Source organism: Sus scrofa, chromosome 13 (genome assembly GCF_054392235.1).
Source record: "Sus scrofa isolate SSC_HxYL_T2T_F1_AM1 chromosome 13, Sscrofa_HxYL_maternal_Yorkshire_Landrace_v2.0, whole genome shotgun sequence".
Lineage (NCBI taxonomy): Eukaryota > Metazoa > Chordata > Mammalia > Artiodactyla > Suidae > Sus > Sus scrofa.
Window position 1 is genome coordinate 172,103,645 of NC_139395.1, and position 17,077 is coordinate 172,120,721.

At 39.9% G+C, this 17,077-nt stretch overlaps 1 protein-coding gene across 1 annotated transcript in view; it reads right to left on the minus strand.

Moving 5' to 3' along the window:
• Positions 1 to 9,690, minus strand: part of CEP97 (centrosomal protein 97) — a 32,162-nt gene extending 22,472 nt beyond the window's left edge. The window contains exons 1-6 of the mRNA XM_021070500.2: positions 9,574 to 9,690; positions 7,607 to 7,749; positions 5,998 to 6,156; positions 4,287 to 4,388; positions 2,828 to 2,941; positions 2,116 to 2,282 (exon numbers count right to left, since the gene is read on the minus strand). Of these exons, the coding sequence (XP_020926159.2) occupies positions 2,116 to 2,282; positions 2,828 to 2,941; positions 4,287 to 4,388; positions 5,998 to 6,156; positions 7,607 to 7,749; positions 9,574 to 9,616 (728 nt within the window). The 5' untranslated portion in view covers positions 9,617 to 9,690. The remainder of the gene's footprint in view (positions 1 to 2,115; positions 2,283 to 2,827; positions 2,942 to 4,286; positions 4,389 to 5,997; positions 6,157 to 7,606; positions 7,750 to 9,573) is intronic.
• Positions 9,691 to 17,077: the final 7,387 nt, after the last annotated feature.

Below are 17,077 nucleotides of genomic sequence, written 5' to 3' on the forward strand. Positions count from 1 at the left end.
CTCTCCAGGACAGGATATTTCCAGAGTTGTCTTAGAATATGGGAGTACTGTTAACAAACTAAAGTCGTCTCAGACATCAACTGTGGCAGCATTTTTCTCAACAACCTAAATTCCTTAGTTTGAATATACCTGAATCCTGCAGCAAAAGGAGGAAGTGAAATGAGGCAGAGGGAAGAGAATAAAGTCACCTCCATTCTCACTATCCTAACTCCACCTCTCCTTATCCACAACCCAGCTCCTTACCTCCCCTAAAGCTGATTCCCTTAATTATGTGCCGGCATCATACAGGGGTTCCATCTCCAAGCCACAGAAACCATGAATGATCTAGAGAAGGAGGAGTTCCCAATTCTGATGCTTCACAGATAGAATGGGAGGGCCAATAAGCATGTCTGCTACCAGTTCCAAATTGGAACTCTGCATGCATTTTCCCACAGAGTCAATGTTATAAAAGGTAATTGGCTTCTCAGATCCACCTCTTAGAATAATGACAGTAAAAACAAAAATAAACAAATGGGACCTAATCAAACTTAAAAGTTTCTGCACAGCAAAGGAAACCCTAAACAAAATGAAAAGACAACCCACAGAGTGGGAGAAAATCTTTGCAAATGAATCAACTGACATGGGATTCATCTCTGAAATTTATAAACACCTCCTACCGCTCAATACCAGAAAAACAAACAACCTCATCAAAAAATGGGCGGAAGATCTAAACAGACAATTCTCCAAAGAAGACATACAGATGGCCAAAAAACACATGAAAAGATGTTCAACATCACTCATTATTAGAGAAATCCAAATCAAAACCACTATGAGGTACCTCCTTACAGCAGCCAGAATGGCCAGCATCTAAAAGTCTACAAACAATAAGTGCTGGAGAGGGTGTGGAGAAAAGGAAACCCTAGTACACAGTTGATAAATGTATATTGGTACAACCACTGTGGAAAACAGTGTGGAGATTCCTCAGAAAACTGAAAATTAGAACTACCATTTGATCCAGCAATCCCACTCCTGGGCATCTATCCAGAGAAAACCATGACTCGCAAAGACACATGTACTCCAATGTTCATTGCAGCACTATTTGCAATAGCCAAGACATGGAAACAACCTAAATGTCCATCGACAGAGGAGTGGATCCAGAAGATGTGGTACATATACACAATTGAATATTACTCAGCCATTAAAAGGAACAAAATACTGGCATTTTTAACAACATGGATGGACCTAGAAATTATCATGCTAAGTGAAATCAGTCCAAAAATGAGATACCAACATCAAATGCTTTCACTGACATGTGGAATCTGAAAAAAAGACAGAATGAACTTCTTTGCAAAACAGATACTGACTCAGAGACTTTGAAAAACTTCAAGTTTCCAAAGGAGACAGTTTGGGGTGGGGGGATATGCTAGGGTTGTGGGATGGAAATCCTATAAAATTGGATTGTGATGGTCATTGTACAACTAAATGTAATAAATTCATTAAGTAATAAAATAAATAAATAAATAAAATAAAAAAAGACAGGTAATTGGGTCCTAAGGTATTACTAATATTGCCTTTACAATATGATGGATACAAGCTTTTGTGGGACTGATATGAAACCCCACATGGCAAATATGGTTTCTATATAGAAACTCCAAAACTCCAAGCTCTAAAGAGCCAAATAACAAAAGAAATTTTGGGCATTCCCTCATGGCTCAGTGGGTTAAGGATCCAGTGTTGTCACTGCTTGCAGCTCTGGTTACAGTGATGGCGTGGGTTTGATCCTTGGTTTGGGAATTTCCACATGCCATAGGCACAGCCAAAAAACAAAAACAAACAAACGAACAAAAACTTTCAGAAATCAAATTTTTGTTGGGCTGGGCACTAAGTAAACTCATTAGCCCCAACCTCTAAGGCTGATATTTACTTCTTATCCCTGTTTTAGAAAGGAGAGAAAATCCTAAATGACCAGCACAGAGACTGCTATATGACTGCACTAATGATCTTTTTTTTTTTTTTTGCACTAATGATCTTAATTTCTAAATTAAGAAATATTCAGTTAATTAATTTGTAATAAGCTAGAAATGGCCTTTCAGTAACGTCCATGATAAATGTGAATGTTAAAGAGGTCACGGTCACCTTTCTTTCTGAGAAATGACATATCCATCTAGGACTCTGAGATTTAAGCACCAGCTGACGATATATGGCCGATAGTCGAACCCTGGAATGGAAGGTGTTGCCATCACACAGGGATTGTTCATGATCGATAATTGTTCCAATTCAGTTAAGGATGCCAGAAAAGAGACCTAGAACAAAGGACATCTTTGTTAAAGGAAATGGACTACTCAGTGTCAAGCACAGGGCTTCCGGTGATTACACATCTTTGGCAGTTTGAGAATTTAACAATTTCCCCTTGTTCTGAAAAGTGACAAGTAACACTCTTATATTATCCACTGACTTTCAAAACTCCAATAATATGGCCATCTATCCCTCCTGCAGAAAGTCCCTTAGGGAATACCATTTCCTAGGAAAGAGAACCCTATTTTGAAAACATAATAGCAGCCACAAAAAGGAACACAGCGTGTCTTATTAACCCCTTTAATGTAGACGTCCCTCTACCAGCAATCACTGTCCGGTGGATAGCTACAGCATTACAAATGAAATTGAGCCTTAATAACCCACTGACATTAAATAAAGTGTAAAGAAAAATAATGATATTTTAGAGCTAAGTGTTTCATCTTGATAGCAGTTTCTTCCAAGATGCTCATTCTAAAGTGAACTCATGTCCTTCTCCTGCATCTCTCCTGATGTTCCAGCTTTCTGGTTCCCATAAAATACCCTCAAACTTTACCTCATTTAAGTCCCGGATTTCATTTTCTGCCAAAGAAAGTATAGCAAGACATCTGGGTAGATAAGCTGGTGCCATTCTAAGAGAGGTGATGATATTTCCATGTAAAAGCAGGGTCTTGAAAGTAAAAACAGAATGAATTACAAATGAAAGGACTACAAATAAATAGGTCTATTTTGATAAACAAAAATGGTGTGTACAAGAATAAAGTAATCGCTTTTATTCGATTTCTCATCCCACACGAATCAAAGATGTTGTTAATGCCCTAAGTCCTAGGTGGTCTTCTGGTCCAACTCTCTTTCCACATCCACATTCTAAGCTCAAAAAAGTTTAAAAACTTGTCTAAGAAAAAATGCTTAGTGTAGCCACGGGCATGCTGTGAGATTTAAATTATTAAAACTTGGAGTTCCCGTCATGGCACAGCAGAAACAAATCAACTAGGAACCATGAGGTTGCAGGTTCAATCCTTGGCCCCGCTCAGTGGGTCAGGGATCTGGCATTACCATGAGCTATAGTCTAGGTGGCAGATGCAGCTTGGATCTGGCGTTGCTGTGGTTGTGGTGTAGACCAGCAGCTGTAGCTCCAATTGGATCTCTAGCCTGGGAACCTCATATGCCATAGGTGCAGCCATAAATTAAAAAATAAAATAAAATAAAGGGTCAGGTATAGGACCACCATGGTGGCCTAGTGGGTTAAGGATCTGGCACTGTCACTAATGTGCCCGGGTCACTGCTGTGGCGGGGTTCAATCCCTGGCCTGGGAACATCTTCATGCCATAGGCATGGTCAACAACAACAACAACAAAAACAATCAGGTATAAAGCAAATTTTCCAAATGAGAGAAAGAAGAGATAACCCACAAGCCATAATTTGCAACTATATTCTCTTGGAAACTTAAAGCTTGGAAGGTACAATGTACTTAAAGAATTAAGTCAGCAACAATGAAGAATAAACTGGTTAATTTTGATAATTTAGCAATTATCTATTACTAATTTTACAGAAATTAACAACAAAAAGTTTCATACTTAATTTCTGGTACTCTACTAGAATTTTTGGGTCATGCTTGTTGTTTTGGTTTTTTGTTTTTTTGTCTTTTGAGGGCTGCACTCATGGCACATGGAGGTTCCCAGGCTAGGAGTCAAATCAGAGTTGCAGCTGCCAACCCACACCACATCCACAGCAATGCTGGATTCAAGTTGCATTTGCGACCTACACCACAACTCACAGCAATGCTGGATCCTTAACCCACTGAGCAAGGCCAGGGATTGAACCCACGTCCTCATGGATATTAGTCAGGTTTGTTAACCGCTGAGCCATGACAGGAACTCCTTTACTAGAATTTTTATCATAATGAACACAATCTGTTCTTCATATACAGCAGGCTGATTTTAGACCAATTAGATCACTTTCCCTTCGTATTTTAGTATAAAATTTCAGAAATGACATAGTCAGAAAACACTTACCTTCAGTGATATCAACTTAGATAGATCGCCTATCTGGGGTATGTTATTGTCTGATAAATCGAGGTGCTGTAGAGCTGTGCAGCTATTGAGTTGTTCCATGGCCTATCAAAGGAAAAGGATCACATTATTTCATGCACACAAAATTAAAACATGAAATTTTTTCCCATTCCTTGTAGTTGAGCCTCCTGCCTCCTCTGCTTATTATTAGAAGAGGAGGCAACAACAGAATCTGGTATGTTGTTATACAGCAAGTTTATACCTTCATTATCCCCCTAAGAGTAGGGGATCATATCATCCCAGATATTTACCACTTGAAGAAACTTTAGTGATAACACACAACAGTTGGTATAGCATAGAGTTAACAAGTTAATAATGGAGCCAAAAATGCCTGGTTCAAATCCTGGCTCTTTGACTTCCTGAATGTGTTACCCTAGGCAAGCTACTTTAACTTCTCTGTACTTCAGTTTCTTCATTTGTATAATAGGCATAAAGACTGTACCTACCTTATAGGCTGTCATGAAACTGAATGAGTTAAAACAGTTAAGGCGCTTAGAATGGTAATTAATGTAAATTACAGGCTCAGAGTTCCCATCATGGCTCAGCAGTTAACAAACCCGACTAGTGGAGTTCCCGTCGTGGCGCAGTGGTTTAACGAATCCGACTAGGAACCATGAGGTTTTGGGTTTGATCCCTGGCCTTGCTCAGTGGGTTAAGGATCTGGCGTTGCCGTGAGCTGTGGTGTAGGTTGCAGACTCAGCTTGGATCCCGAGTTGCTGTAGCTCTGGCATAGGCCGGTGACTACAGCTCCAATTAGACCCCTAGCCTGGGAACCTCCATATGCTGAGGGAAGTGGCCCTAGAAAAGACAAAAAACAAAACAAAACAAAAAAAACACAGATATATTTATTAACTTATCCAAAATTATAAAGCTACTACATGATGGAAATAGGACTAGAATCCAGACCTCCTGACTTTTAAAAGAGTATATTCTCCACTCTGCCATTAAACATATACACAAAGCTTAATTCAGCATGAATTTTCTTTTTCCCTTTTTTTTTAGGGCTGCACTTGACATATATAGAAGTTCCCAGGTTAGGGGCTGAATCAGAGATGCAGCTGCCATCCTAAGCCACAGCCACAGCAACACGGGAGCCGAGATGCACCTGCAACCTATACCACAGCTCTCGGCAATGCCAGATCTTTACCCCACTGAGTGAGGCCAGGGATTGAACCCGCATCTTCATAGATACTAGTCTGATTTGTAACCCTCTGAGCCACAAAAGGAACTCCCAAAGAGAATCTTCAAAGTGAGGTTTTTTTTTTTTAAAGTTTATGTTAACTGAAATTAACTCTGAGGAACCGGAGTGGGTACTTTCACTTTTTATTCCACTATTTCTACACTGCTTAAATTTCTTTTTCACAACAAATACTTTTGTAAATTAAAAAAAAAGAAAATCTAGGAGTTCCCATCATGGCTCAGTGGTTAACGAATTTGACTAGCATCCATGAGGACGCAGGTTCAATCCCTGGCCTTGCTCAGTGGATTAAGGATCCCACATTCCCAAAAGCTTCAGCATAGGTCACAGATGGGGCTTGGATACAGTGTTGCCATGGCTGTGGCACAGGCCGCAGCTGCAACTCCAATTCAACCCTTAGCCCAGGAACTTCCATATGCTGCAGGTGCAGCCATAAAAAAGAAAAAAACAATTTACCTTGAGATTATTTCCTGCCAAATTCAGCCATTCCAAATGTACTAATTCCTTCAGCCCTTCCACATAGCCAATGCTATTATGAGGTAAATTTAATACCCGGAGTTGGGTCAGTTTGGCCACACCCATCATCCGCACCAGCCGATTATTAGCAACTGACAACTGTGGAGAGAAAACATATCATTGTGCTTAGGAGCAAAATATAAATATTACCTCCACATTAGAGTGGTTAAAAAGTTTTGTTCACATGGCCAAACATTCCCAAATATACATATCCAGTTTGTACTTTTCATATACATTGTCTAAATACTCTTCAGCATAACTATTAGTTCTTGCTGTTTCTAAGCAGTGGAAAACACAGAAAAAGCTAAGCAATCAGACCTACTCCAACTACTACTAAAAGAAAACATTTTTAATACAGCAACTACTTGAGAATGTAAGCTTCATAATAATGGAGTCCTTACACTGACTTCATCAAAATCTAGAACAGTGCCAGACACACAAGAAGGGACCAATAAACATTTGCTGAATGAATAAATCAATGAAATCTGTACCCTCACCATAAAATAAAAAGTTATCTCAACAATGTAATACAGGAGTTTCTGTTGTGGCGCAACAGAAACAAATCCAACTAGGAAGCATGAGGTTTCAGGTCCAATCCCTGGACTTGCTCAGTGGGTTAAGGATCCAGTGTTGCTGTGAGCTGTGGTATAGGTTGCAGATGCAGCTCGAATCTGGTGTTGCTGTGGCTGTGGTGTAGGCCAGCGGCAACAGCTCTGATTAGACCCCTAACCTGGGAACCTCCATATGCCATGAGTGTGGTCCTAAAAAGACAAAAAAAAAAAGTAGTATTTTTCCAACCTGTTTTCTTTTTTTTTTGCTTTTATTTAATGATTTTTATTTTTTTCCATTATAGCTGGTTTAGTGTTCTGTCAATTTTTCACTGTACAGCAAGGTGACCCAGTCACACATACATATATACATTCTTTTTTCTCACATTATCATGCACTATCATAAGTGACTAAACATAGTTCCCAATGCCCAACCTGTTTTTTTAACAAATGCTTTTTTTTTCCTAGTCTACTTTAAATGTAGCAAATATATATTCATCTTCAGAAGTTTAAAAATCATTCTGCAAAGGAGTTCCCATCGTGGCTCAGTGGTTAACAAATCCGACTAGGAACCACTGTGGGTTTGATCCCTGGCCTTGCTCAGTGGGTTAAGGATCCGTTGCCGTGAGTTGTGGTATGGGTTGCAGACGCAGCTCAGATCCCATGTTGCTCTGGCTGCGTTGTAGGCCGGCAGCTACAGCTCCGATTGGACCCCTAGCCTGGGAACCTCCACATGCCGTGGGAGCGGCCCTAGAAAAGGTAAAAAGACAAAAAAAAAAAAAAAAATTATGTAATAAGCATGTCATGTAAAAATTTTTTATTTTTCATTAAATTATTTTATTTACTAAATAAATTTATTACAGTTACTAATATTTTTTTAAATGTAAGGCAACATTTACTGCTTTCCAGGCTTGCAGAGTTACTTTTTGTTATATGATTGTTTCATTTTCTGTAAGAATAAGCTAGTCATGTAACTATTTTCTCCACATAGCAATACCTACCTGTATTAATCGTTTGTATTTCTCAAGATTTTCTAATTTAATAATCTGATTTTTATCCAGAATCAAAGTATGAATATCAACTTCACAGGGTAAGTTTGGACTTAATTTCTGTAGCCCCTGCCCTGACCAATTGACCACTGATCCTTGAAAAGAGAAGAGAAACTGTTAGAAAACACAAATACAAGAGCTGAGCATAGGGATAAAATTATACTCATAAAATCTTACACATTTAGAGTTAGAAAACACCAGAGCATAATAAATATCGTTGAAAAACTAAAACAAATGATTTCTCAATGACTGTAGACTGAAATTATTCACTTTCCCTCAGAAATATCAAATCATATCTAGATCTGTGATACTCAAGTTTCTATATTTGGGAATTCTTCACATTTAAATGGGAACTATCACTTCTCTATTCTGTACCTAAATAATGACAGTATTTTTAAAATGTAACTAATCTTTTGATAGAGACCAACCTGCTTACAACCTACCAGTATATCCTAAAGTGCTCAAACTATTTTGAAAATAAAAGTAAATTTATCTACAGGATGGTAATAATATACCTAATTCATTAAATTGATGTGAAGATGAAAGGAGAAACCATATGAACAGTATTTAGCCTCATTCCTGGTACACAATATTCAATAAAATAATTTAGTATATATAACGGACCTTCAGATCCTAGCTCCCCTAGCTAAATACTGTGATATCCTGGGCAAGTTACTGATATCTTTTGGGCTCGCTCTTCTACTCTATAAAATAGGGATGATAATAATACCTGGCTTATAATGTTTGGGGTTTTTTTAATATAATGATTTTTATTTTTTTTCCATTATAGCTGGTTCTGGCTTATAACCTTCCACAGAGAAAATGAGATAATGTTTAAAAAAAAAAAAAAGGCACTCAGAACATAGTCTGGCTCATTTAAAAAGTGCTCTATAAATGTTACTATTATGATTATCAGTAAACTGCCATGGTGGGCTGGTGAGGGGAATTTAAGAGATGCAGATATCAGAGGGTGGAAGGGCCAGAGAAACTACCAATATCAAATTATACCCAGATTAAGATTACTGAGGGAAATAACTATACAAGGTTGCTCTCCTGAAGAGTTGCAACGTTTTTCCATTGTCTAATGGTTTCTAGCATTTGGGGGAAGGTAGGAGAGGAAGTGTCATTCCGTTCTGAGAATTTAGTGAAAGCTATATACCGTCCCAGAAAAATGAATAGCTTTTGCACACAATTCAAAGGGCCGAAAGACCTCTTAGAACCTCCCTCCCAAATAAGGCCCTGATCTGGGCGGTGGAGACTAGTCTCGACCCTCCAACCTGCCCCCGACCCAGAGCCTCAGCTGTAACCAAAACAAAGAAGCTGGCTCACGCAGCACCTACGGAATCACCCACGCCCCGCGCTCTCCTCAGCAGCCACCAAACCAGGTCCCAGGACCACATATACAGAACAAGGGGTGGAGAACTGTGGGCTCTGAATAACCCCCAGATTTTATCACGGCCACGAGACACTTCCCAAGAAAAGGTCCAACGTCAATCTAGGGAGCTGTGTTAGAGATTTTTCTTGAAAATTTTAGGGATCCAAGGGAAAGGGGGGACTCTGCAGTTTTCACTTGGGAACCCAGAACTCAAAGTAAACATCCAAGAAAGGTCATCGCGGCCAGAAACCCATCATCCAAGCATCCTCAGCAGCGCGGGACCCGCGGCGTCCAGTAGCGCGAAGGTCCCTGGGGGCTTGTAGTCCCCCCACTTGGCCCTAGCCGCGACACTGGAGAGCCAGGCAGCGCCCAGGAGACTACAACTCCCAGAGGGTAGCGCGCCTCGGCGATGCCCGCAGCCCCGCATCAAAAGAACTGGACAAGAACTGCACCCCTATACCCAGTCTTATTCCTTCCGTCAAGCAACTATTTAATTCAGTTCCATGGAGTAAACCTGGGGACACAGAGGTGACGGTCGCCTTACCTTCTCCAGGAGGCAAAGCCGCGTCGATGCGCGCCACCGCCATACTTCCCGCTTGCTAATTACACCAAGCAACCGTCCTCCGGCTGCTCGATGGAGCTTGTAGTCTGGAGGAGGGACACCCCCCCCCCGGAACTACAGCTCCCAGGATGCACGGCACCCAAACGGCCCAATTGGCTCCCTACGCCTAATGACGCAAAACGTGTGTTAGAAACTGAGCCGCAGTGGGTTTAGGAATCCTGGTCAACTCGCTTATTTGGCTACAAGCGAACAGATGTTAAATGATAGTTTCACTCCTTTTTGTAGGTGTTTTCGAAATTGGACACTTTTACCATCTGCTACCGAATGCAGATCGCATTTGAAAACTCATTGCTAGAGACTTCCGATAATGGGGGCTGTCCCTTCTTTTGGCAATTCTGAATAAGTTAAAAGCGTTGAATTCCACTACAGGCGATTTTGTTGAGATTAGTCAAAGTAGATATATTTTATTTGAAAATATAGTTAAAGAATGCTGGGATAGAAGTTTTTATAAAGTATTTTTAAATGGTTGTTCCTCCAATATTTAACAGAACTTTAGGCCTGGGAGTATATTTAGTAAGTGTAAACCCAGACTATTTCCAGATTATACAAAATAAGTGTACAGTATACAAAATCAAAAATTACACTGCTTAGCTGGAGGAGAGTAGGTTTATACTTGTGATATAGCTTTATGCGCTAACTAGTGTAAATGTAGCTACGAACTCAGTAAGATTTCAGGGGCTGGAGAAAGAAATGAAAACTAATCTTCAGAAAAGACTTGAAATGGGAACTGAAATGGGCGGCTAACGCTTAAAAGATGGGTAGACTCCGACACTTCAAAGAGAAATGAAAAGACAGCACAGGCTGCAGGTGGAGGCAGGTGATAATGAAGCTGTGCTCACAGGAAGTGAGAGATTAACCTGGTAGCATCCCAGAATGGAGGAGGAGAGCTTTCAGTTTCTACCACTCACTCTTCCATTCCATCTTGCAACTTTTATTCTGAATTTCCCTCTTTCTGAAACAGCAGTATCCAAAATCTCTGATAATTTCTGTTTGGGAAAATCCAGTAACTCACACTTTTAGATTTCCAGGCAATTGATTCTGTGTGCATTCCCCCCTTCCTGGGTCCTCCTCCTACTAATTACACACTGCCTTAACTCTTTTTTTCTTTTTTAATATGTTTCCCACTGATTTGGTCTGAAAACAAATTTCCTAGTTCTGATGAGAGAATAAAGACTAGAAACTTTTACACATGCACCCGCACATTCACTGCAGCTCTGTTCACAACAGCCAAGATATGGAAACAACCCAAACGTCCATCAACAGATGTTTGGATTAAGAAGATGTGGTGTATATATACACCAGCCATAAAAAAGAACAAAATAATGCTATTTGCAGCAACATGGATGGAACTAGAGACTCTCATACTGAGTGAAGTAAGTCAGAAAGAGAAAGACAAATACCATATGATATCACTTATATCTGAACTCTAATATAAGGCACAAATGAACCTTTTCACAGAAAAGAAAATCATGGACTTGTGATTGCCAAGGGGGAGAGAGTGGGATGGATTAGGAACTCGAGGTTAATAGATGCAGATTATTGCCTTTGGAATGGATAAGCAATGAGATCCTGCTATATAGCACTGGGAACTATGTCTACTTACTTATGATGGAGCATGATGATAATGTGAGAAAAAAGAATGTATATATATGTATGTGTGACTGGGTCACCTTGCTGTACAGTGAAAAATTGACAGAACATTGTAAACCAGCTATAATGGAAAAAATGAAAATCATTATATGTGGGGGAAAAAAAAGACTAAAAATTTTTTTCTTCTAACCAAGAGACCCCTTACCTAAAATGCATAGTCTGACTACATAGGTGTAAGTACGAAGCAAGCCTGAATACTATCTCCTACTAACCTTTGTTTCTTGAAACAGCTGGTGGGGATTGAATCTGTAGTTCAGGGAGGGAGAAAGGGTTTACAGTTCTCTCCAGTTTTGTAGTGTAATGACTTGGGAGGGGAATCCTGAAAGTCCAGAAGGTACTTGAGGAGCACAGGTTCCAGCAAGTTTACAGCAATAACAGAACCAGAGTTTAGTCTGGTTCATCTGGCCTGGGATCCTGAGGAAAGGGCTAAAGGATTCATGTGGTTAACCTAGTATAGTCATAGTTCTTAGAGTGGCCATAGTTCCTGGGTACAGTCCCATGCCTAAGTAAACCAGCAACCCTTTAAAATCACAGTATGGACTCTTTCATGCTTCAGATAAAGCTTCTGCAGCTAAAATCAAATTGCCAAACTTTAACTAAATTGTTCCATTTTGTGTATATATATATATTTTTTAATAATGATTTTTATTTTTTCCCCCAGTATAGCTGGTTTACAGTGTTCTGTCAATTTTCTACTGTATAGCAAGGTGACCTGGTCACACATACATGTATAGTTTTTTTTCTCACATTATCATGCTCCATCATAAATAACAAGATATAATTCCCAGTGCTATACAACAGGATCTCATTGCTTATCCATTCCAAAGGCAATAGTTTGCAACTATCATCCTCACATTCCTAGTCCATCCCACTCCCTCCCCCTCCCCCATTTTTTGCATATATTTTTAACCCTGAACACTCCAATCAATTTGGAAGCTCCTACTAACACCACAAACTTCTCAACAAGGTAGCATTTTTTGGCAGGCCCAGTCCCCACAAGACTTTCCCTCCTATCATCACAGTATACCTGATCTCCACAACAGCTGATCACCTGACTCATCTGCCCACTGCCATTGGCATGATGTCTGTAAAACAACACCTTTTATCATATTAATCTCTTCTTCAGAAACTTCCCTCTTGAGAATTTTCCTTGTGGCTCAGTGGGTTGACAATCTGGCATTGTCACTGCATCAGCTCAGGTCACTGCTGTTACAAGGGTTTGATCCCTGGCCCAGGAATTTCCGCATGCCTCTAGCACAGCCAAAAAAAAAAAACAAAAACAAAAACAAAAACAAAAACAAACCGAAAAAAACTTCCCTCTTGAAATTCAACTTTTATGGGCCACCAGAATCTCACCCTAATTCCCACCATTCATTTCACTAGTTTTCACATGGTGCTTTTAAGGGAGGGACTGACCAAATGAAACTTGTGTTTTAGAAAGGTTAAACTGCTCATATAACAAGGATAAACTGGAAAGTAATATAGTGGCAGGAAAGATACTATTGTAATAGTGGATTGTAATCTTTAACAGAGCAGTTTCTGGAGAGTATTATGTACAAGTTTAGATAAAATGAAGTTAGGGGATTAAGTAAACAGGAAACTGGGACACCATGGATAGTGCAATTTATCTTGACAAAACCAAGGGGATTTTCTAATTTACATGAGAACTTATATTAAAAAGAAGTAAACATTAATAACTTCCAAATTTTAAAGTTTTCAGACTAAGAAGTTATTGGAGTTTCGTGATGGCCTAGTGGTTAGGGACCGAATATTGTCACTGCTGTGGCTTGGGTTTGATCCCTGGCCTAGGAACTTCTGCATGCCCTAGGCAAGGTAAAAAAAAAAAGTCGGAGTTCCGTCGTGGCGCAGTGGTTAACGAATCCGACTAGGAACCATGAGGTTGCGGGTTCGGTCCCTGCCCTTGCTCAGTGGGTTAACGATCCGGCGTTGCCGTGAGCTGTGGTGTAGGTTGCAGACGCGGCTCAGATCACGTGTTGCTGTGGCTCTGGCTCTGGCATAGGCTGGCGGCTGCAGCTCTGATTAAACCCCTAGCCTGGGAACTTCCATATGCCGAGGGAGCGGCCCAAGAAATAGCAACAACAACAACAAAAGACAAAAAAAAAAAAAAAAAAAAAGTCTTTTATGTGATTTTGATGTGATTTTTGTGTGTGTGTGTGATTTATGTGAAGTCTTAGGGACACAAAATCAAGTTTTATTCTCTGATTAGTATTCATTGGTAGACTCTTATGGCCCTGCTCCCTTACCTATGACCTGTGGCACGGAGGGAGAGCTGCCAACCGTGAAATAGCTATTCTTGGGTGTCAATGAAAAAAATTAATCAATAGTTGATCAAAGAAAGAAGAGCCAACCTGGGGATTATAACCCAGAAAGCCCTGAGGACTATTCCATCCATGAAAGGTCAAAGCACAATTATATAAGTTTTTGAGACAAATTACATATTATTGACAGTTTACACAGTCTAGATCTATAGTACAGGATAGTGGGTTATGGGGTCATCATGGCCCCTTGCAAGATTAAGAGGGAAGGATATCTCCTAGGAAGCTGTGACTAGGAGATTAAGAAAGAATGTTATCTCTTCAGGAGGTCTGGTTAATGCAGATGCACAACACCTACTAAAGGGGAGGGAGGAGGCCCAAGTTGGCAGAGAAAAATTTTATGTTTAAATTTTCCTGTCTTGCCATAAAATGTGAATTTTATTTCATCATGGGTTATCTAGAAGAACCAAATGAGCCTTAACTTACCTCACTATTATTTATTATTTAATAGATGTTACGCACACAATAACAAATAACCAAAGAGTGGAGTTCCCTCATGGGCTCATCACGTTAAAGGTCAGGCACTGCCGCTGCTGTGGCTCTGGTTATAGCTGTTGTGGGTTTGATCCCTGGCCCAGGAATTTCTGCGTGCTTGGGTGCAGCCAAAAAAAAAAAAAAAAAAGACACTGTGAAGTACTTTTCAGATAACTTTAATTAACTAACTGGGAAGAAGCTGACTTTTGTTTAAAAGAATAGTAAAAGAATCCTTAACACTTTTATTTCATCATCTCTTCTGAAGTTCTTCTAAAAGGCATTGAAACCTATAAAAGTGATTCATCATATTTCCAATTAAAAATTAAGTGAAAATTTAAATGTTCTAACTTTGATTTTTACTTGGAAGACTTTACACACTTAAAAGCTTAAAAAGTTGATTTTTGTAAGAGTGGTAGTTTTACTCTCCCCCCACCCCCAACTTGATTCACTTTTTTAAAATAAGTGGTGTGATGGTTAATTTTATGTGTCAACTTAGCTGGGCCACAGTGCTCAGATATATGATCAAACATTATTTTGAATTCATTCTGTGAGGATGTTTTGGGATAAGATTTACATTTAAATTGGCCAACTCTGGGTAAAGCAGATTGCCCTTCATAATGTGGGTCAGCCTCACCCATCAGCTGAAAATCTAAAAAGAATAAAAAACTGACTTCTCCCAGCGTGGAATTCTCAGGCAGATAGCCTTTGGACTTGAACTGAAACATTGGCTTCTTGGAGTTCCCATCCTGGTGCAGCAGAAACGAATCTGACTAGGAACCATGAGGTTGTGGGTTCTATCCCTGGCCTCACTCAGTGGGTTAAGGATCTGGCGTTGCTGTGGCTGTGGTGGGCCAGCAGCTGCAGCTCTGATTAGACCCCTAGCCTGGGAACTTTCATATGTCACAGGTGCAGCCCTAAAAAGACCAAAAAAAAAAAAAAAAAAAAAAAAAAAACTTCCATATTTCTCCTACCCAGAGATAGTTACTGCTAAAATGTCGATGTGTTTTCTTTCAATCTATTTTTATCGATAGGAATATAACTAGATGCCCTGCCTCCCATATTTTTTAAAACAAAAGTGTATATATACTACACACAGATTTGGTACTGCTATTTTCAAGTAATATATTTTGTAAATTTCCCTATGACCTATTTTTATCTCATGCACTTTTTTAGGGTCACACCCACAGCATATGGAGGTTCCCAGGCTAGGGGTCAAATCAGAGCTACAGCTGCTGGCCTACACCACAGCCATAGCAATGCCAGATCCTGAGTCGTGTCTGTGAGTTACACCACAACTCATGGCAATGCCAGATCCTTTATCCCACTGAGCAAGGCCAGGGATCTATCAAACACTCATCCTCAGGGATACTAGTCGTTTCCGCTGTACCACAATGGGAACTCCCTTATGCACTTTTATTTTTCTTTCATGCACTTTTTAAAAATTTACCTTTTCTTCCTTTCCAGGCCAAAGTGGATACTATAAAACAAAAATATATAAAGTAGATTGCTATGCTGGGGAATGCAAATATATGTAACTTTTTCTCTTCTGAAATTGTACTTTCTTTTTTTATTTTATTTTTATGGCTGTACCTGCAGCACAAGGAAGTTCCTAAACTAGGGGTCAAATTGGAGCTGCAGCCTCGGGCCCAAGCCATAGCCACAGCAACACAGGATCTGAGCCACATCTGCAACCTACACTGCAGCTTGCACAATGCCAGATCCTTAACCCACTGAGCAAGGCCAGATATCAAACCCACATCCTCACCAGTACCATTTCAGGCTCTTAATGTAGTGAGCCACAATGGGAACTCCTGAAATTATACTTTCAAAACTCTAAAATCACTAAGATTTTCATATTTAACTACAACACAAAGTCCATAATACAGAAGGAATATGAAAAACAATCTCTTTAAACTAAAACACAATTTTAAGTGGGTTAAAGATCCTGTATTTTTACTGCAGCATCTTGGGCCACTGCTGTGGCACAAATTTGATCTCTGACCCAGGAACTTTCACATGCCACAGGTGTGGCAAAATAAATAAATAAATAAATAAAATGAAATAATATACAAATTTTATTCCATATCCTTAAATGAAGTACTTAAAAGGCTACTTTAAATAGATATTCTTTTTTTTTTTTTTTATTTAGTCTTTGCCTTTTCTAGGGCTGCTTCCTGTGGCATATGGAGGTTCCCAGGCTAGGGGTCTAATCAGAGCTGCCGGCCTACACCAGAGCTGTGTCTGCAGCCTACACCACAGCTCACGGCAACGCCGGATCGTTAACCCAATGAGCAAGGGCATGGACCGAACCCGCAACCTCATGGTTCCTAGTCGGATTCGTTAACCACTGCGCCACGACGGGAACTCCCTAAGTAGATATTCTTTAGCAGGGGTTGGCAAACTACAGCCATTGGCTGAATCCAGCCAGCTGCTTGCTTTTTTGTACAGCATACAACTAATCATGGTTTTTACATTTTAAGTGGGAAAAAAATTAAATATTACTTTATGACACATAAAACTATATGAGGGAGTTCCCATTGTGGCTCAGCAGAAACTAATCCAACTAGTATCCATGAGGATGCAGGTTCAAACCCTGGCCTCGCTCAGTGGGTTGGGGATCCAGCCATGCCTGGACCTGTGGTGTAGGTTACAGATGCAATTGTAAATTTAAGCATTTAAGTGTGTAAAGTCTTGCAAGTAAAAATTAAAGTTAGAACATTTAATTTATTTTAGTACACTTTTTTTTTTTTTTTTTGCCTTTTCTATGGTGGCACCCGCAGCATATGGAGGTTCCCAGGCTAGGGGTCTAATTGGATCATTAACCCACTGAGCAAGGGCAGGGATCGAACCTGCAGCCTCATGGTTCCTAGTAGGATTCGTTAACCACTGCGCCACGATATGGGAACTCCAAAGTTAGAACACTTAATTTAAATTTTCACTTAATTTTCCTAGCCTAGGAACTTCCA